We start from the raw sequence: 23068 nt of genomic DNA, 5'->3' as shown, positions 1-23068 counted from the left end.
CAGTGAAAAATAAAATAAGACATGGCTTCATTTGTTTGATTCTGTTTTAGATGAAGAAGCAAATCTTAAAATCTCTGATTATTAAACTCAGTAAAGAAAACTCTCTCATAACACAATTTACAAGCTTCGTGGCAGTTGAGAAAAGGGTATGTATTGTTATTTTATGGTTATTTCATTCGTATTTACATATTAAGAAAATTATTCTTGCACTGTCACAGATAATATCCATGTTCATGGCTTGTGAAGAGCAGGGAGGGAAAAGGCAAAAAGGACCATCAAACCAGGGCCTTGCATTCATGAAGGGCCTCAATGTTAGAGCTCATGATAATCTCTCTAAATGAGTCACATGTGTTATATTTTTATTGTTATAATTATTACTTAGGTATATGTGTACTTCTGAGATACACTATAATTTTGTTACATTTTGGCATTTCTCATCTTTTATTAATGCAAGATCCTCAAAAAAAAAAAGGGCTTGAGTTTCCCTCACCCTGAGAGACACCTTTTCTCTTTCATAAGTTTAAGAGGAAAGCCCACAACAGAAGGCACTTAGCACAATACCCACACCCAGCTCAATAAAGAGGAAAACCAATCAACTGAGTATACTTGTCTTTTTAGCCTCTTTCTTTCTCTCTTGTGGCCCAGGACACACACTCTAATCTGAAACCCATACATATTTCAAACTAAGGATTTACTGGGCTTTAGAATAATAATTATTTAATTTGATAATGTCTGTTTTGTTTTTACCTAATTGTGACTCAATATAGGATGGTAAGGAGTCACCTTTTCTTGATATTCCAAATATTTCGGAACTTATTGCCAAAGAAGATATAGATTTTCTGCCATACATAGGCTGGCAGGAAGAGCAACTGGAAGACAGTGTGGCACAGGTAAATGTTAATTACCAAATAAATTAATATTGTGTTTTTATATCTGTATGATGGTCAAGGGGAACCCTTTGCTTAAAATAGCACCCTTAATGTTTGTATATGCAGAAACTGTTGTTTCCTTCATAATGGAAAATATTTGCACATTTATAAAAAAGCTGTTACATAACTGACAAAGTCACCACTCATATATATAGCTATATATATATATGAAGTACCAAAGGGGAAAAACTATGATTTGGCTTCATTCATAACAAATAAATTGTCATACAAGAAACCAAAGTCACTGATTCTAAGTAATTAATAGGTTGGTCATGAAAGTAGTGATAAAAGTCCCACCTGATAATCTAAATTTACCACTAATAATTCTTTTTTTTAATAATAAAATATCATTTTATTATTAAATAAAATTAATAAATTAATAAAATTAAATAATAAAAGATTTTATTTATCCATTCACGAGAGAAACAGAGAGATAGAGAGGCAGAAACACAGGCAGAGGGAGAAGCAGGCTCCACACAGGGAGCCGCATGCAAGACTTGATCCTGGGTCTCCACGATCATGCCCTGGGCTTAAGGTGGCGCCAAACCGCTGAGCTACCCAGGCTGCCCACCACTAATAATTCTTAAAGTTTATAGTACTTTATACTGTAGCCGTTGTAGCCAGAAGTAAAAATTTAGAAATGTGACTCCCATAGAAACTGGAAGTAGTTTTCGGTACCAAAGGAACAAAACAGGGCTAATAAGATCCTTGGGTATCTAGGTTAGCAAAATAAAACTGCCAAAATTTAGGAATTTAGAATCTAAGGGAAAAATCTGAGAGGAATTTTGGGAAAACACAATATATGCAACATTCATTTTCTTTGATCCATTTTGAAGTTCTCCCTAGAGAGAAGAGAAGTTGTAACTGCCACAAAATAGACAGGCAGTATCCCAATTAGCAGACAAAGAGGTAGGCTGCCTTTGGTCCACCTCTCCCATTGTTGCAAACCCCTCCCCCTTTGGCTGAAGCAATTTCCAGGAGATTAAAAGAGCCTGCATCTTTATTCCTCCTGCTCATTTTTTGCTCTTCCCCTTTTGGGAGTCAAACATTGAAGACAGGACATTAAAAAACAACCATATATATATGGGGATAATTTAAAAGTAACTGCCCATACCCAAGGAAAGGCTCAGAAAAGACTTAAGACATTAAGTTTACACTTTAGTCTGATTATCAGCCTACAACAATTAAAAAAGAAAAAAAAGAATAACAAAAATACAATAAACACTGGGGAAGAAGGAGAATCTCATATCCAGAATTACCACATTAATTAGATTCAAATATTCAGTGTTCAAGGGGAAAAAATCATGAGGCATACAAAGAAACAGGAAAGTATGGCCCAAACAAAAGAAAAAATAAAACAACAGGAACTGTCCCTGAAAAATACAAAATGACAAATATACTAGACAAAGACTTTAAAACAATGATCTTAAAGATATTCAGAGAACTAAAAGAAGGTGTAGAAAAAGTAAAGAAAATGATGAATGGGCAAAATGAAACTATCAGTAGAGATAGAAGACCTAAAAATAAAGCAAAAAGAAATTCTGGAGCTAAAAAGTATAATACCTGAAATGAAAAATTCACTAGAGAGATTCAAAGGCAGATTTGAAGAGGCAGAAGAAAGAAGTAGTGAACTTGAAGATAGGACAGTGCAAGACTTAATATTAATAAAGTGTCAATATTGGCAGCCTATAGATTCCATGCAATCTCTATCAAAAGCTCAGCAATGGAGGATCCCTGGGTGGCTCAGTGGTTTAGCGCCTGCCTTTGGCCCAGGGCGCGATCCTGGAGTCCCGGGATCGAGTCCCGCGTCGGGCTCTGGGCATGGAGCCTGCTTCTCCCTCCTCCTGTGTCTCTGCCTCTCTCTCTCTCTCTCTCTGTCTATCATAAATAAATAAATCTTTAAAAAAAAAAAAAAAAAGCTCAGCAATGTTACTGAAGAAGTAGAAAAATCCATCCTAGAATTCATTTGGAATTTCAAGGGACTCCAAATAGCCAAAATAATCTTGAAAAAAGAAAAACAAAAATGGAGGACTCACACTTAACTGATTTCAAAACTTACCCGAATGGTACAGTAATCAAATCAGTGTGATATTGGTATGAAGACAGACTTCTTTAGGCCAATGGAATACAATAGAGATCCTAGAAATAAACCATTGAGTATGTAGTCAAATGATTTTTGACACTGGTACCAAGACCATTCATTGAGGAAAGCACAAACACCACTGAAAAAACTGGAGATCTGCATGCAAAAGAATCATATTAGACTCTTAACCTAGTATCATATACTAGGTTATTAACTCAAAATGGATCTATGACCTGTATGTAAGGCCTAAAACAATAAAAACTCTTAGAAGAAACAGGACAAATCTTCACCCACTGGATTTAACAATAATCTGTCAGGACATGACACCAAAGGCAAAAGTAAAAAAAAGAAAAAATAGAGCAATTGGATTTCATGAAAATTAAAAAATTTTTGCACATCAAAAGATTCCCCACAGAATAAAAAGATAACCCACAGAATGGGAGAAAATACTTAAAAGTGATATATCTGATAAAGGATCAATATCCAGAATATATAGAACTCCTAAAATTCAACAACAACAAAACAAACAACCCAATTCAAAAATAGGGCAGGGGCAGGTGAGTGGCTCAGTTGGTTGGGCATCTGACTCTTGGTTTCACCTCAGGTGGTGATCTCATGGGTCATGAGATCCAGCCTCCATATTCAGCAGGGAGTCTGCATGAATATTCCTTCCTTTTGCCCCTCCTCTACTCTCCTCCCTCTCTCTCTCTCTCTTTCTCTCTCCCTCCCTCCCTCCCTCTCTCTCATATGAATAAATACATCTTTAAATAATTTGTTAAATAGGGCAAAGGACTTGAATAGACATTTCTACAAAGAAGATATATGAATGGTCAGTAATCACATGAAAAGATGCTCAATAGCAAAACAGGCCTTCCTCAAGAAGCAAGAAAAGTCTCCAATACATAATCTCCTTACACCTAAAGGAGCTGGCAAAAGAATAGCAAAGCAAAGCCTAAATCCAGCAGGAGAAGAGAATTAATAAAGGTTAAAGCAGAAATCAATGATACAGAAGAAAAAAAAAAGAATATATCAATGAAAGTAGGAGCTGGTTCCTTGAAAGAATTAACAAAATTGATAAACCCAGACTTATCAAAAAGAAAAGAGAAAGGACCCAAATAAATAAAATAAATAAATAAAATCACCAATGAAAGAGGGGAGATCGTAACCAACACCACAGAAATACAATTATAAGAGAATATTGTGGGATCCCTGGGTGGCACAGCGGTTTGGCACCTGCCTTTGGCCCAGGGCGCGATCCTGGAGACCCGAGATCAAATCCCACGTCGGGCTCCCAGTGCATGGAGCCTGCTTCTCCCTCTGCCTGTGTCTCTGCCTCTCTCTCTCTCTCTCTGTGCGACTATCATAAATAAATAAAAATTTTTAAAAAAAGAGAATATTGTGAGCAATTATATGCCAAAAATTGGCAATCTGGAAGAAATGAATAGATTCCTAGAAACATAAATTACCAAAACTGAAACAGGAAAAATTATAAAATCTTAACAGAACAAAAACCAGCAAAGAAATTGAATCAGTAATCAAAAATCTCCCAACAAACAAGGGTTCAGGGCCTGATGGCTTCCCAGGGGAATTCTACCAAACATTTAAAGAAGAAATAATACCTAGTCTTTTGAAACTGTTTCAAAACATAGAAATGGAAGGAAAACCTCCTAACTCATTCTGTGAGGCCAGCATTACCTTGATCCCAAAACCAGACAAAGACCCCACTAAAAAGAAGGATTACGGACCAATATCCCTGATGAGCATAGATGCAGAAATTCTCAACAAGGTACTAGCTAATTGGATCCAATAGATTATTCACCAAGTAAGATTTATTCCTGGGCTGTAAGGATCCACAAATCAATATCCACAAATCAATGTGATACACCATATTAATAAAAGAAAGAATAAAGACCATATGGCCCTCTCAATAGATGCAGAAAAAGCATTTGACAAAATACAGCATCTTTTCTTGATAAAAAAAAAAAAACCCTCTGGGAAGTAGAGATAGAAGGAATATATCTCAACATCATAAAGACCATATATGAGAAGCCCCCAGTGAACGTCATTCTCAATGGGGAAGAAATGAGAGCCTTTCCCCTAAGGTCAGAAACATGACAGGGATGCCCACTCTCACCACTGTTCAACATAATTCCAGCCATCTAGCCTCAGCAATCAGACAACAAAAAGAAATAAAAAGCATCCCAATGGGGAAAGAGGAAATCAAACTCACTTTTTGCAAACAACATACTCTATGTAGAAAACCCAAAAGACTCTACAAAAAAATTGCTAGGAATTCAGCAATGTGGCAGGATATAAAATCAATGCACAGAAATCAGCTGCATTTCTATGCACCAATAATGAAGCAGCAAAAAGAGAAATCAAGGAATCAATCCCATTTACAATTGCACCAAAACCATAAGATACCTAGAAATAAACCTAACAAAAGAGGTAGAGGATCTGTACTCTGAAAACTATAGAGCACTTATGACAGAAATTGAGGAAGACACAAAGAAACATTCCATGCCCATAGATTGGAAGAACAAATATTGTTAAAATGTCTATACTACCTAAAGCAATCTATACATTCAATTCAATTCTTATCAAATTACCACCAATGGGAGGTGGGTGGATGGGGTAACTGAGTAAGGGGCATTAAGGAGAGCACTTATGTAATGAACACCGGGTGTTGTATGAAACTAATGAATCACTAAATTACCTCTGAAACTGGTAGTACTGTATGTTAATTAAATTGAATTAAAAAAAAAAAAAACCTACCACCAGCATTTTCACAGAGCTGGAACAAACGTAAAATTTGTACAGAACCAGGTAAGACCCCAAATAGCCAAAGGAATGGTGAGAAAGAAAACCAAAGGTGGTGACATCACAGTGCCTGACTTCAAACTGTACTACAAAGCTGTAATCAAGACAGTGTGGTACTGGCACAAAAACAGACACACAGATCAATGGAACAGAATGGAGAACCCAGAAATGGACCCTCAACCCTATGATCAACTAATCTTTGACAAAGCAGGAAAGAACTTCCAGTGGAAAAAAGACTGTTTCTTCAACAAATGGTGTTGGGAAAATTGGGCAGCCACATGCAGAAGAATGAACCTGGACCACTTTCTTACACTATACACAAAAATACACTCAAAATGGATGAAAGATCTAAATGTGAGACAAGAATCCATTAAAATCCTAGAGGAGAACACAGGCAACAACCCTTTTGAACTTGGCCACAGCAACTTCTTGGAAGACACATCTATGAAGGCAAGGGAAACAAAAGCAAAAATGAATTATTGGGACTTAATCAAGATAAAAAGCTTCTGCACAGCAAAAGAAACCATCAACAAAACTAAAAGATAACAGACAGAATGGGAGGTGTTTGCAAGTGTCTTATCAGATAAAGGGCTTGTATCCAAAATCTATAAAGAACTTATCAAACTCAACACCCAGAGAACAAAAAATCCAGTCAAGAAGCGTATGGAAGACATGAACAGACATTTCTCCAAAAAAGACATACACATGGTCAACAGACACATGAAAATATCTTCCACATCATTCATCATGAGGGAAATACAAATCAAAACCACAATGAGATACCACCTCACACCTGTCGGAATGGCTAAAATTAACAAGTCAGGCAACTACAGATGTTGGTGAGGACGTGGAGAAAGGGGAACCTCTTACTGTGTTGGTGGGAATGCAAACTGGTGCAGCCACTCTGGAAAAGAGTATGAAGATTCACCATGTAAAAAATGTAAAAATAGAGGTACCCTACAATCTAGTAATTGCACTACTGGGTATTTACTCCAGCAATTCAAATATAGTGATCCAAAGGAGCACCTCACCCCACTGTTTATAGCAGCAATGTCCGCAAAGCCAAACTACAGGAAGAGCCCAGATGTCCATCAACATCTTTATGAATGGATAAAGAAGAGGTGGTGTATATATACAATGGACTACTACTCAGCCATCAAAAAAAAATCTTGTCATTTGTAATGACATGGATAGAACTAGAGGTTATTATGCTAAGTGAAATTAGTCAATCAGAGAAATACAATTATATCTCACTCACATGTGAAGTTTAAGAAACAAAATAGAGGAGCATAGGGAAAGGGAAGGAAAAATAAAACGACAAAAATCAGAGAGAGAGAGAGAGAGAGACAAACCATAAGAGACTCTGAATCATAGAAAACAGAGTTGCTGGAGGGGAGGGGGATAGGGGAATGGGGTGACTGGGTGATAGACATTAAGGAGGGCATGGGATGTAATGAGCATTGGGTGTTATATAAAACTGGTGAATCACTGAACTCTACTTTTGAAACTAATAATACACTATATGTTAATTGAATTTAAGTAAAAAAATAAAAGGGAAAAAATAAATGAACTTTTATCCTTAACTCAGACCATTTGCAAAGATTAGAATATAGGAATATAGACTTAAATGTAACAACTGATGCTAGAATATCTGGAAGAGAACATAGGAGAAAATGTTAATGAATTTGGGTTGGACAAAGGTTTCTTAAATTTAAAAAACTTTTAAAAATTGGTGAATTGGACTTCATTAATATCAAAAACTTTTGCTCTTCAGAAGACACCATTAAGCAAATAAAAGGGCCAACCAAAGACTGTGAGGAAATATTTGTAAAATACATCTGATAAAGACATCTGAAATATATAAAGCAAACTTACAATTCAATAAGAAAACCCAATAAGATAATGAACAGATTTGAATAGACACTTCACCAAAAAAGATACACAGATGGCAAACAAGCATATGAAAAGATGTTCAACATCATGAGTCACATAAGAATATGAAAATTGGAACCACAATGAGATACCTTTATATACCCAATTGAATGGCCTAAAAGGTGCTGACAGTACTAGATGTGGCAAAGATATGGAACAACTGTAACTCTCCTGCACCTGCTGGTTAGTATAAAATGGCACAACCAAGGTGGGGGGCTCAGTGAGTTAAGCATCTACCTTCAGCTCAGGTCATGACCTCTGGTTCCTGGGACCCAGCCCCGCATCGAGCTCCCTGCTCATCAGGGAGTCTGCTTCTCCCTTTCCCTCTCCTTCAGTGATCTCTCTCACTCTCACTCTCTCTCAAATAAATAAATGAAATCTTCTTTTAAAAATGGCAAAATCATTTTACAAACTCCTGGACAGTTTCTTAAAAAATAAAACGTACACCTACCATTTGACCCAGCCAAATGAAATGAAAGTTTATGGTCAAAGATTTCTGCATAAGTACTCATTGTGGCTTTATTTATAGTAGCCAGAAGTTGGAAACAACTATCAGGAAATGAATAAACAAATTGTGATATAGCCATATGATGGAATACTACTCAGCAATAAAAAGGAAGTAACTGTTGATGCATGCAACATGGATGAATGTCAGGATGGTTAATGCTAACTAAAAGAAGTCAAACAAAGAAGAATAGAAATTGTATGATTCCATTGATACAAAATACATGTAAACCATTCTAAAGTTACTGAAAGCAAGTAAATAGTAGTTGCCTGGGCATAGTGAGGAGAGGAATGAGGTGGATTACAAAAGGGCGCAGGAATACCTTGGAAGTGATGGATATGTTCATTCTCTTCATTGTGATAATGGCTTCATGATGTCTACTTAAGTGCACCAAATGATGCACTTTATTTTTTTAAAATAAACTCTACTCCCAATGTGGGCTCCAACTCAGGACCCTGAGATCAGGAGTCAGGTGCTGCACCAACTGAGCCAGCCAGGTGTTCCTCAGATTACACACTTTAAATATGCAGTTTATTGTATATCAATGATCCCTAAGTAAATCCATTCTGAAAATTTCAATTAACTCTAACCAAACTGCCCTCTGTGTAAGTTATGTCAATTCACACTCACATCAGTAGCATGCAAGAGGCTCTTACTGTCCCTCCTTAACCCAATGTATCATTCAAATGTTTGAGCTTTGCAAATTGGACAGGTGAGAAATGTGTTAGTGATATTTTAATTTTCATTTCTTTGTGAATGAAGATAAGCATGTTTTCATATTCTTAAGAGCCTTAGATATCTTCTTTTCTATGTGTTATCTACATGTCTTTTGCCTTTGTTATTAGTAATTTTTTTATTTCGGGAAAACTACATATTAGGGAAATTAGCTGTTTGTAATTTGAGTTGCACAAATTTGTGTCCCAGTTTGCCGTTTATATTTTGATGTCATTCATCATCTTTTTGTCATGCAGATTTCTTAGTGCAGTCACATTTTTTGATCTTTGGGTTACTTGTTTTTGTTTTATTGTTTTGGTTTTTATTATCATGCTTAAAAACAGCTTTACTATTCAGAAATTATGCTTTCTCAAAGTGTCCTCTTACTTTTTAAAATAGTTTTTATTTTAAAGTGTTTATGCTTTCTTATTTGTATTTAATTTTTCATCCAATTTGAATCTATCCTGGTATAAGATAGGAAGTATGGAACTAACCTTATTCTTTTCCTAATTAGCTACCCACTGTCCCCAACACTGTTTATTGGATAACTCTTTTTCCTCCCATTGACTTAAAATGTCATCTTTAGGGATCCCTGAATGGCTCAGCGGGTTTGGCACCTGCCTTTGGCAGGGGGCATGATCCTGGAGTCCCAGGATCGAGCCCCGTGTTGGGCTCCCTGCATGGAACCTGCTTCTCCCTCTGTCTGTGTCTCTGCCTCTCTCACGCTCTCTCTGTATCTCAATGAATAAATAAATAAAAGCTTTTTAAAAAATGTCATCTTTATCATCTACTAAATTCCTGTGTTTTAGGATCTATTGCTGGACCATCTATTCCATTGATGTCTCATTATTGTAATTTTATAAAATGCCTTAATATCTGATAGGTCTGATCCATCATTATTGTTCTATTTAGTTTGCTTCTGTAATTAAGAGAAATTTAACCAGAAAAGTATTGTTTTTAAATGTTATTTTCAAATATGTGTCTTGTTATATGTTCTGCAGCATTATTATTTAAATGTATACTGGAAATGACTGAATGGGGAAAGACTACACTTTAAAAAAAAAAACAGCTGATTTACCTTGGTAAAATTATAGGCTAATTATTTTTTTTAAGATTTTTTTTTTAAGTCATCTCTACACCCAGTGTGGGGCTCAAATATACAACTGCAAGATCAAGAGCCACGTGCTCTACCCATTGAGCCAATCAGGTGCTGCCAGGCTAATTATTTCCAAAATATCTCAAAGACTTGTAATTCATATAAAACTGGATTTTATTTACATGTATCTTTTTAAGAAAGACTTTTTATATTCCAGGAATAGTAGTAGCATATCATCCTCAATTCCCATTTATTTTACATGTCGTTTAAAGTCTGGTATAAAGATGCATTCGTTTAGTTATTTTAAAGCTTTTGAAATTTTTTTTTCAGTTTTCCCATTTCCTTAATATTTCTGAACAGCAGAATAAAAGACCAGAATAATTTATTTCAAATTATCAGTTTATTTTAGGGCCAATTACACACTATGATACTGCTAATTTTAAAATCTTGAACAAGACACTTCTATAGTGCTGACTTTTCTTTTGTATAAAATGAGGGGTATTGAAAATTTTAGCACACTAAGAATATAGAGAAAGGAAGATGTATTTATTGTTGCTGTTCTCTCCAAATCTCTATATAAGATTTGTATCTATATAAGTAGGACGTTGTATTTAAATTATCTTGAATATATACTCTTTTCAGTGCTCTAGGATAAGCGATTATGATTACATGTCTGTCTACTCAGAAGTCAACTATAGGAAGTATGTTTGATTGTTCATTTTATTTTGTGTTTTTCCTTACCTTATATTTTTCCCTCTTGGACAGCCTTTTTCAGCATTCTTTGAATGGAAAGAAAAACTGCCACAACCACATTTGACGAACAGAAAGTTTAAATTATCTCGGCTGGAATATTATGAAGATTTGGATGTTTTGGAAGATTTTGGTTCCCAACTATCAGAAAAACCTTTAATAGTCAATATTGAACATGGAGATGTGGAAAAGCCATTGGACACCAGAATTTCTGAGTCATTTAAACTACCAATTTGTGAAGCTGCCCCTTTCCTAAAACCGGCTGGTTATAGCATTTCTGCTGCCCATAGTTCAGCCTGTTTGGAAGTTCAGCCCTTTTTTGGTACTAGTTTCCTTCATCCTCCCCACCTATGTCATAAAAAGGCTCATTTTGCTTGTCCTAAGAGTCTCAAACAGTTTGGTCCATCTAAGAATGACCAAGACCTTCAAATTGACTTTTTGGGTGACTTTACCCCTGAGTCACGTACCCCTTCCAGACCACCTTCCCCACGTTTTGGATCCTCTGCTTTTTCTTCTCTTTTAGGTGCCTCATTTAAATCCAGAGAGGTTAATCTACCTGAAACTTCTCAAAGCCATAAGACCGACAATTCTGGTAGCATTTCCCATGAGTTGGACTCTCTTCTGCAGCCAAATATTTTTTTGTCTCTTCCTAAAAGAGTTTCTTCTGCTAGTCCATCCAGAGGGTTTGACGTTCATTACCATTCTGATTCTCCTCTTTATTTTCAAAATTCTGTAGTTCCTTTGAGCACCAGTTACAAGCCACCAATAGATCTGTTTGCTAACACTGAATTGGAGTCTTCTTCCACAGATCTTTCTGCCAGAATTTCATCACCTTCAAGTTATGAATGTTTTTTTGCAACAGAAAATAATGAAACACCAGAATTTCTGACAAGTAGTTGTTTTCAAAAAGCGGCAAAATTTGATATAAGAGGAAGTAACTTTACTGCAAGCTTTCAGTCACAAAAAGATGAACAAAGCTGGATGAATTTTGTGCCTTGGACTGAACTCTTCAGTCTACAAACTGAGGTATTAGTCTAATTTACCCTTAAGTGTATGGTTAATTAGCTTCATAGTTCAGAACAGAAATACTCAAAGTAGCTGGTCATTGAAATGTTTACCAGTGTATTAGTGAGGTAAGTGACTTGTGGAAGAATGTAAATCAACACACTGCTTCCTTCATTGATAAAATCCTGCTTTAAAAAAAAAAAGTCATTGAACAATACAGTTGCTTGATGATGGCATTTATCTATCTACTTTTAATTGTTAGGCCAAAATATCATGCAAGTGAATATTAATATTCCTTGGTTGAATATTAGCACCCCTGGGTGGGTCATGGGGTAACACCTTGATTTCCTAGATTCTAGAACAGATAGATGAATTACAATCATGTAAACATCTCATTGTGAAGTTCACATATGGTCTTGGGAATATGACTCAACATGTAAGATTGTGTTACAGTTTATCATTCCATTTGTGAAGCTAATAAACACCCAATAAATTTAGTTCCTGCACTGGTACTAAGACCCAGCCTCACGTATATTATTATTTGTTTTGATATAAAGTGAAAAAAGCAACTTGATTTAGTATGAGACTAAATTTGTGCCTCAGTCTTACTGCTTTGTGATTTAAGGCAAGTCAGATAACCTTCCTGAGTCTCAGGCTCTTTACCCATATACTGGGGATGATAATAATGGCTACCTCATAAAGTGGTTTTGAGGTTTAAACAAGATAATAACAGCTGCCCAGCTTTTATTTTTTACCTGAAAGAATGTACATGAAAGCAGTGTTGGAAGCAGTATAGCAGATACTGCTGTCTGTGGGCTTTGGAACCAAACTGTTGGGGCTTAAATCATGCCTCTGCTACTTGTTAGCTGTGCAACTTTGAACAAGGTGCTTAAACTTCTCTGTGCCTCAGTATCCTCATTTGCAAAGTGGATATAATAAAAGATTTTCCACAAGAACTGGCTAAAAAGGTTTTTTAAAAAACAAAAACCTGGCATCTAGAACTAGTTCAATACTAGTTAGCCTATATCAATGCTTTTATTTTTCAAATTATTGCCATAGAGTCTGTGCACCTGCCTATGACCTTACTCTCCTTTCTGCTCCCTTTATCAGTTGCCTTGAGACCTGGAGTCGATCTACTTCAAGTTCAAGATCCCCATGTTCAGGCTTACAACCACCTTATAATATGTAATAAACATCAGCCTTAGAAAGTTGGGTATGGTGGGCAGAGGACAATGAGGATAAGTAAAGTATTTTTAAAGACCATATTCACCATAACAATTTTTTTTTTGTTTTTTTTTGTTTTTTTTTTTACAATTTTATATTTAGTAAAAAAATGTCATTTTCATATTTCAGACATCATAAAGGCACATTTTTAATGTTGATCAAAAGGAATCTGCTACTTAAAAGTTTGAGAAACATCAGTTCAAAGCATTACTAGAAGAAAAAAACACATAACACCATTTATAAGTGCCACCTGATACATAATGTCCATAGTATTTTTTGAGACTCCCAACAATATTGTGTCACTAGTATATCAAGAACTAATAGAACTTATAGTTCTATAAAAAACATTGATTTAAAAAAATAATAAAGATAAAATGTTTGATAATAAAAATTTTAGAAATGTCTTAATAAACTGAAATGAGATCATTGGAAACATTATTTATTACATTAATATCTTATGTATGTAATTAAATTTCAATAATGTGGCTTAATTTTTTTTTTTATTTCATAGGATGGCTTCTGGAAGCTTACACCAGAACTAGGATTTATATTAAATCTTAATATAAATATTTTAAACAGCTTTCTTGAACAAAAAGGCATTAGATCTCTGGGTAAGTCACCATTTTTCTATTAATTAAATGGCATGTTCTTAACTGTTGTAAATTTTGTTGCAAACTAGTGTACCAATGTGCTAATTATGTAAGTTATGTGGAATTATATTTGTTAACCATCAAAGGAAACAGAGGACTAGATTCTAGTCATATCTTTATCACTAATTAGGATATTGCCTGTGAAAATTAATTAGCATAAATAACAATAACTTCTATTTTAAAAATCCAAAATTTCAGTAACTTAACATAAAGATTATTTTCTAGGGACACCTGGGTGGCTCAGCGGTTGAGCATATGCCTTCGGCCCAGGGTATGATCCTGGAATCCCAGGATTGAGTCCCATGTCAGGCTACCTGCATGGAGCCTGCTTCTCTCTCTGCCTGTATCCCTGCCTCTCTGTCTCTCTCTGTGTGTCTCTCATGAATAAATAAATAAAATCTTTAATAAATAGGGCAGCCCCGGTGGCTCAGCAGTTTGGCACTGCCTTCAGCCCAGGGCGTGATCCTGGAGACCCTGGATGGAGTCCCATGTCGGGCTCCCTGCGTGGAGCCTGCTTCTGTCTGTGTCTTTGCCTTTCTCTTTCTCTGTGTCTCTCGTAAATAAATAAATAAAATCTTTAAAAATATATATTTAATGAATGAATGAATGAATGAATGAATGAATAAATAAATAAATAAATAAATAAATAAATAAATAAATAAAAATAAAACCACTCTTTTAAGGCCTGGAATGCAATTTAATAAAAAATAAAAAAAATTAAAAAAAGAACAGGCAGAAGCTAGAGGGTACCAAATCCCTGAAAAGAGAAAGAAAATGAGATGAGCTCTACATTTATCCAGCTGTTCACCCAAAGATGATTCTCAGTTCACGAGACATATGAGAAGTTAGAACTGAAACAGAAAGTCTAATAGGATAATGACATAGAGGTCACAGTTCAAGGCTGCCTAAGTGGCTGGAAATTAAGGGTGAAAATCCTGGGAAGGAGTGAGCCACAGAGCAGGGAGCTCTGAAATATGCATTCAAATTCCCTCAGGTTGTTGATTCTCCCCTAACCCATACATACACAGGATGTGACTTCAGGGAATCCAGAAAAAAGCAACAGCTAGAAAGAAAAAGAGCAGAGCAAAGATTTCAGCTGCTGTCAGGTGTTGGGGAGACAGAGTTCAGTGTTTAATTTATAGCAAATTAGAATCTATAAACATCTCAAGTTTTCCACTAAAACCCAAAAGGGTCAAAAGGACCATAAACCATAATCAAAGACTGTCCCACAGGATGAAAGGGAAAAACAAAATAGGCCCACCCTAACAAAACCTAAAACAAAGTTTTTAAAGGATACTATCACCAGAAATAACTCAACATTCTTTAGAATAACATAATGTAATCCAGAGTCTCCACAGTTTTCAATATACAACCTGGAATGAAAATGTAATAACATACAAAGAAGCAGGAAAATATGACTTATAATCTAAGAGAAAATATCCTATAGTTGCTGACCTACAGATGCCCCAGTTGTTGGAATTAGCAGACAAGGATTTAAAACGGCTATTATAAGTATAGTAAAAGATTTATCAGAAAAGAACAGAATGAGTGAACAAATGGGAGAATCTCAGCAAATAGGTGGAATATCTTTTTTTTTTTAAGATTTATTTATCCATGATAGACACATAGAGGTGGAGACACAGGCAGAGGGAGAAGCAGGCTCCATGCAGGGAGCCTGACGTGGGACTCGAACCTGCGACTGCAGGATCGCGCCCTGGGCTGAAGGCAGGCTCTAAACCGCTGAGCCACCCAGGGATCCCCAAAAAATATATCTTCAATGAAAAGGTATTGGATAGGCTTAGTAGCACAATGCACCAAAACAAACAAAACCAAAAAGATCATGTAACTTAAATTATAATAATATAAAGTGGTAATAAAAATTATCCAAACCAGGACTCCTGGGTGGCTCAGCAGTTGAGTGTCTGCCTTTGACTTGGTGTGATCCAGGTCTGGGATCGAGTCCTGCATCAGGCTCCTGTGGAAAGCCTGCTTCTCCCTCTGCCTGGGTCTCTGCCTCTTTCTCTCTCTGTCTCTCATGAATAAATAAATAAGTAAGTAAGTAAGTAAATAAATAAATAAATAAATAAATAAATAAATAAATAAATAAAATCTTTTTAAAAATTATCTGAACTGAAGCATAGAAAATAAAACAGAATGAAAAAAGAAGAGAATCTAGGACATGTGGAATAATATCAAAAGATTTTATATTCATGTAATTGGGATCTCAGAAGGAATAGAAAAATGTTTGAATAAATAAAATTGAATTTTTTCTAAAATTGTTGAAAGACATAAACTTCTAGATCTGAGAAATTCAGTAGAACTTCAGGCAGGATAAATACAAATAGAACCACATTTAAGTAGACCAGAATTAAACTGCTGAAAACCACAGACAAATCTTAAAGAAAACAGTAAACAAGGACATATTAGAGTCAAGAGAACATCTGTAAGAATTTTAAATTACTTCACATCAGAGATAATGGAAGCTAGGGATGCCTGGGTGGCTCAGCGGTTGAGCGTCTGCCTTCAGCTCAGGACATGATCCCAGAGTCTAGGGATTGAGTTCTGCATCAGGCTCCCTGTGAGGAGCTTGCTTCTCCCTCTACTTATGTCTCTGCCTCTCTCTGTGTCTCCTGTGAACGAACGAACGAATGAATGAATGAATGAATGAATAAATAAATAAATAAATAAAATATTTTTTAAAAAAAGAATGGAAGCTAAAAGATAATGGAATAATATCATTTTTAAAAAATATTTTATTTATTTATTCATGATGAATAAGGAGGCTCCATGTAGGAAGCCCAATGTGGGACTCGATCTTGGGATCCCAGGATCAAGCCCTGAGCCAAAGGCAGATGCTCAACTGCTGAGCCACTCAGGTGTCCCTGGAATAATATCTTTAAAGTGCTGAAAGAAAAAAGAAAAACCTATAAGCTAAGAACTCTATATCCAACAGAAAAGATCCTTTAAAAATAAAGGAAACTTTTTTCCATAATCAAAAATACAGAGAACAAACTGGCAGTTGCCAGAGAGAACAGGATTAGAGGGGATGCACAAATAAGTGAAGACTATTAAGAGGTACAAACTTCCAGTTATAAATAAATAGTCATGGAGATGAAAAGTACAGCATAAGGAATGTAGTTAATAATATTGTAATAACATTGTATGATGACAGAAGGTAATTACATCTGTATGGTTGTGAGCATAGTAAAATGTATAGAATTATTGAATCACTGTTGTGTACCTGAAAGTATTATAACATTGTATGTCAACCATACTAGTTAAAAAAGAACACTAAGCACAAGGACCTAAAATATACCTATATAGATATATAGATTAAGTAACAAAAAAAAAAACTTTAAAAAATTAAGGAAATTAACCAAAGACAAACAAAAGCTGATACAAGGTCAAAGGATATAAGGTCAAAATACAAAAATTAATTTTAATCCCATGTACTAGCCACAAATAGTTGGAAACTGCTATTTTAAAATACCATTATTTTTTAAGATTTTATTTATTTATTCATGAGAGACACAGAGAGAGAGAGAGGCAGAGACACAGGCAGAGGGAGAAGTAGGCCCCATGCAGGGAGCCCGATTTGGGACTCAATCCCAGGACTCCAGGTTTATGCCTTGGGCCAAAGGCAGGCACTAAACCTCTGAGCCACCCAGGGATCCCCTAAAATGCCATTTATAATGGTGTTAAAAATATCAAATGCCTAACAATAAATTTTTTAAAAGGTATGCAAGATTTCTAAAATAAAAACTACAAAACATTATTGAGAGAATTCTTAAAAGATTGAAATAAATGGGGAAAAATTTTAATGTAATGGGATTAGAGAACTCATAATGTGAACATGTCAGTTCTCCCCAATTGATCTATGGATTCAAAGTTGTGAACAACCATGCCCACAAATTTGATAATCTAGATGAAATGTACTGATTCCTTGAAAGATATTATCTGCCAAAACTCACACAAGAAGAAATGGAAAATGTGAATAGACCTGTATCTATTAAAGAAATTGAATGAATAATTAATAACCTTTCAAAACAGAAAGTACCAGGCCCAGATGAGTTCACTGGTGAATTCTACAAAACATTTAAGGAAGAAATTATACTAAGTCTCTGTAATGTCTTTCAGAGTATAGAAGCAGAGAGAATAATTTTTTTTTTTGAGAGAATAATTTCTAACTCATTCTATAAGGGCAACATTACCCTAATACCAAAACTAGACAAAGACATTCCGAGAGAAGAAAACCATAAACCAATATCTCTCAGGAACATAAATGCAAAAATCCTCAACAAAATATTAGCAAGCTGAATCCAAAAAAGTATAAATATAACAAAATACCATGACCAAGTAGGATTTATCACAGGTATACAAGGCTGATTCAACATTAGGAAATAAATTAATGTGATCTATTACGTCAACAAAATAAAAATGAAAAACTACATGATATATCAATACATTGAGAAAAAGCACTTGAGAAGATCCAACACTCATTCATGCTAAAAACTCTCAGTAAACAATGAATAGAGGAGAACCTCTTCAACTTAGTAAAGACTATCTATTAAAAAAAATATATATATATAGGGATGCTTGAGTGGCTCAGCGGTTGAGCCTCTGCCTTTAGCTCAGGGTGTGATCCCAGGGTCCCAGGATTGAGTCCCACATTGGGCTTCCTGCCTTGAGCCTCCTCCTTTTGCCTATGTCTCTGCCTCTCTTTCTCTGTGTCTTTCATGAATAAATAAATAAAATATTTTTAAAACCCTATAGCTAATATGATACTTAACGGTGAGAAACTAGAAGCTTTTCCATCAAGATCAGGTACAATGCAAATGTTGTTCCTCTCTCCACTCCCTTTTAATATTGTATTGGAAGTCCTTGCTAATGCAATAAGGTCAGAAAAGGAAGTAAAAGATATACAGATCAGGAAGAAAGAAATTAAAATTTTCTTTTTTTAAAGATGATATGATTGTCTATGTTGAAAATTTAAAAGAATAAACAATTCTTGAAACTTAACTGATATTAAAATAAAAACTTTAAAATAGTTTTAATCAGATTTGCAGATGATGTAAAAAAAAACTCTTGAAACTAAAAGTTATACCAAGGTTGCAGGATACAGGTTAATATGCAAAAGTCAGTTGTTTTCCTATAATCCAACAAAGAACAAATGGAATTTGAAATTAAAAACACAATATCATTTATATTAGCACTCTCAAAAGTTAAACAATTAATTACAAATGTAACAAAATATATATAAGAGCTATATGAAGAAAACTACAAATATGATCAATGAAATCAGAGAAGAGCTAAATAAATGGATTGATATTCCAGGTTCATGGATAGGAAAACTCAATATTGTCAAGCTTGATCTACAGATTTAATAGAATACCAGTCAAAATCCCAGCAATGATTTTATGAATATGGACAAACTGATTCTAAAGTTTATGTGGAGAGGCAAAAGACCTAGAATAGCCAAAACAATTTTGAAGAAGAAAGTTGGAGGGGCACCTGGGTGGCTCCATCAGTTAAGCGTTTGCCTTCAGCTTAGGTCATGATCTCAGGGTCCTGGGATGGAGCCGCATGTCGGGGGGGCCCATGTTCAGCAGAGAGCCTACTTCTCCCTCTGCCCATCCCCCCTGCTCATGTGCCATCTCTCTTTTTCTCAGATAAACAAATAAAATCTTAAAAAAATGAAAGTTGGAGAACTAATGCTATGCAACTTTAAGACTTACTGTAAAGCTACAGTAATCGAGACAGTGTGGTATTGATGACATTATAGACAAATTGATCAACAGAAGAGCAAGCCCAGAAAGAGATACACATTTGATACAAATTGACAAGCTGATTTTAAAATTTATATGAAAATGCAAAAGAACTTAGAATAGCCAACATAATCTTTCAGTAGAAGATGACAGTAGGAGTACACAAGTTACCTGAATTTTAAGACTATAATCCTACAGTATGGTATTGACACAAAAATAGGTAAGTAGGCTAATGGAACACAATAGAAAGTTCAGATAGAGAGATGCCTGGGTGGCTTAGTGCTTGAGTGTCTGTCTCCGGCTCCGGGGTGATCCCAGGATCCGGGATCGAGTACCACAACAAGCTCCCTGCAAGGAGCCTGCTTCTCCCTCTGCCTGTGTCTGCCTCTCTGTGTGTGTGTGTATTTCATGAATAAATAAATAAATCTTTAAAAAAAAAAGAAAGTTCAGATAGAGACTTGCATATTTAGTCCATTGATCTTCTGCAAAGACACCAATGAAATTAATGATAAAGGAAAGACTGTTCAAAACTGATATTAGAAAAATTGGATTTTCAAATGGAAAAAAAAAGCCTCAACCCTTACTTCATGCCATACTCAAAAATTAATTTGAGATGGAAGATATACCTAAATGTAAAACTATAATACCTCTAGAGGATAGAGGAAAACTGGAAAATTTACAAATATGTGGAGATTAAACATGTTACTGAACAACCAATAGGCCAAAGAAATCAAAAGAGAAATTTAAAAATAACTTGAGCATCAAATCAGAAAGGAAGAAGTACAACCTGTCTCTATTGGCAAATGATATGATAGTATACATAGAAAACCCTAAAGACTACAAAAAAACTGTTAGAATTAATAAACAAATTCAGGAAAATTGCAGGATATAAAATCAGTACACAAAATTAGTTGTGTTTCTATGCACTAATAATGAACTATCAGAAAAAGAAATAAAGATAATAATCCCGGTTACAATTGTATCAAAAAGAATAAGATATCTAGGAACAAAATATAACCAAGGAGGTAAAAGACCTGTACATAAAACCTATAAGATATTAGAAGTTGACACAAATAAATAAAAAAATATTCCATGCTCTTGGATGAGGAATATTGCTTAAATGTTCATACTACCCAAAGCAATCTACAGATTCAGTAATCCTTATCAAAATTCCAATGACATTCTTGACAGAAATAGAGTAAACAATCCTAAAATTTGTACAGAACCACAAATGCACACACACACAAAGCAAAAAAAATAAAATAAAAATTCAAAAAGAAGTCAAGTTTTTTTAAAAAAGATTACTAAAAATCACAAAGTTCTTGCATGACTGAGCAAAAAAGAGAGAAAGAAAGCATATAAACAATACTCAGAATAAAAGGGGGTACTTAATGAAAGGTGGTAGAGAGATTTAAAACATAACAAGAACTTATGAACAGCCTGATGCCAATAAGGCTTTAAACTTAGATGAATTTTTAGAAAAAAATAAATTTTTTACAGCCAGCTAAAGAAAAAATAGAAAAGCTGAATCATTCTGTAATGATTAAAGAAATTAATTTAGGAATGCCTGGGTGCCTCCCTGCGAGGAGCCTGCTTCTCCCTCTGCCTATGTCTCTGCCTTCTCTGTGTCTCTCCTGAATAAATAAATAAAATCTTAAAAAAAATAGTTTAAAACCTTCCAACAAAAAATAAAAACAACACTAGGTTGAAATGGTTTTCTCATCTTCTACCAAATATTCAAAGAACAGATAATTTCAACCCAATACAAAATATTGAAGAGTTTAGGAAAAATCTGAGAATACCTATCAGCTTATTTTGCTAGCATAATTTAATAGCAAATATGATAAGGATTGCAATAGTAACCAAAAGAATAAAATACTTAGGAGTAAATTGAGCAAAAGATATGCAAGACTTGTACCATGAAAACTATAAGACATTAATGTGATATATACCTACAATGGATATTATTCAGCCTTAAAAAGGAAGGAATTCTAACTCATGCCACAACATGGGTGAGCCTCAAAAACATGATGCTAAATGAAACAAGCCAGTCACAAAAAGACAAATACTGTATGATTCTACTTTCATGAGATGCCAAGAACAGTCAATTTCATAGAGACAGAAAGTAGAATGGTGGTTGTCAGAGGCTGAGAGGAGTAGGGAATGGGGGAGTTAGTATTTAATAGGGACAGAGTTACAGTTTAACAAAATGAGAAGCTTTCCAGAGATAAATGGTGGTGACAGTAGCAAAACAATGTGAATGTACTTAATAGCACTGAACTGTATACTTTAAAATGGTTAAAATGGTATGTTTTATGTTATGTGTATTTTACTACAATTCTTTAAAACAAATATAATACATTAAGTGGGTAGTTCATACTTGGGTGTTTGTTATATTATTTATACCCTACAAATATATTGTTGTCTGTTGTATCTACTGAATATTTAATTAAAAAAAAAAAAAAACTAAGTGTAGGGATGCCTGGCTGGCTCAGCTGTTGAGCATCTGCCTTTGGCTTGGGTTGTAGTCCCCGGGGTCCCGGGATCAAGTCCTGCATTGGGTTTCTTGCATGGAGCCTGCTTCTCCCTCTGCCTGTATCTCTGCCTCTCTCTCCCTCTCTTTCTCTGTCTCTCTCTCTCTCTCTGTCTCTCTGAATAAATAAAAAAAATCTTAAAAAAAAAAAAAAAAGTGGGCAGCCCGGGTGGCTCAGCGGTTTAGTGCCACCTTTCGCCCAGTGTGTGATCCTGGAGGCCTAGGATCGAGTCCCTCATTGGACTCCCTGTACGGAGCCTGCTTCTCCCTCTGCCTGTGTCTCTGCCTCTCTCTGCATCTTTCTGTATCTCTGATGAATAACTAAATAAAATCTTAAAAAAAAAGTATGTGTATACTTGGGAATATTTGAAATTCATAAGAAACATTGGGCTTTAGTGATGAATTAAATGTGGAAGTTGAAGGAAGGACATTTTCTGGATTGAGCATGAGAAGGGAAAGCAACTGTAGACTGAATAATTGTGTTATGTTTTGGACTTTTAAAGTTGGAGATTCCTAGCAGACATTGGAAAGAAATATCTACTTGGTTCTATGATGCTAGAGCTCAGAAAGAGGGCAGAATTGAAAAAAACTTTGAGAGAACTATCATTATTTAAAGCTGTGGACCATGAGCATGTATGACATCACCTAAAGAAAGAGGATCTCTAGTACAGGGAAGAGGGCTTAGGGCCATCCTTGGGCATGCTAATATTTAGTGGTCAGACAGGACAGGAACGAGCAAAGACATTGAGACGAAATGGCCAGAGAAATAAGAGGAAAGCTAGAAAGTATGGCATCACAAGTGCCAACAAGTGAGCTCCCTTTATGGCTATATCTTTCCCATGGGTTTTCTCTATACTTCTCTGTATATCTTCATATTACCTATGTTATTTTTCTGTATGTGTGTTTTTCTTTTATGTGTAGTTGCAAAATGTCTGATTTTTTTCCTGATTTGTTTTTATATCTCCCTACCCAATTTTCTCTTATCTTTTTCTTCATTTTTCTTTTATCTTTCCTTCCCCTTATCAATTTACTTTTTAAGTGACTCTGATACATTGTTTAGGC

The 23068-nt window shown here is 35.2% G+C and overlaps 1 protein-coding gene across 1 annotated transcript in view; it reads left to right on the top strand.

Moving 5' to 3' along the window:
• Positions 1-23068, top strand: part of PARP4 (poly(ADP-ribose) polymerase family member 4) — a 90033-nt gene that overhangs the window by 57725 nt on the left and 9240 nt on the right. The window contains 4 exon segments of the mRNA NM_001145980.1: positions 51-146; positions 768-890; positions 10845-11855; positions 13570-13669. Of these exon segments, the coding sequence (NP_001139452.1) occupies positions 51-146; positions 768-890; positions 10845-11855; positions 13570-13669 (1330 nt within the window).

Source organism: Canis lupus, chromosome 25 (assembly GCF_011100685.1).
Source record: "Canis lupus familiaris isolate Mischka breed German Shepherd chromosome 25, alternate assembly UU_Cfam_GSD_1.0, whole genome shotgun sequence".
Taxonomy (NCBI): Eukaryota; Metazoa; Chordata; class Mammalia; order Carnivora; family Canidae; genus Canis; species Canis lupus.
The sequence above is the reverse complement of the archived record's forward strand: the minus strand, read 5'-3'. Positions and strand labels throughout refer to the sequence as shown.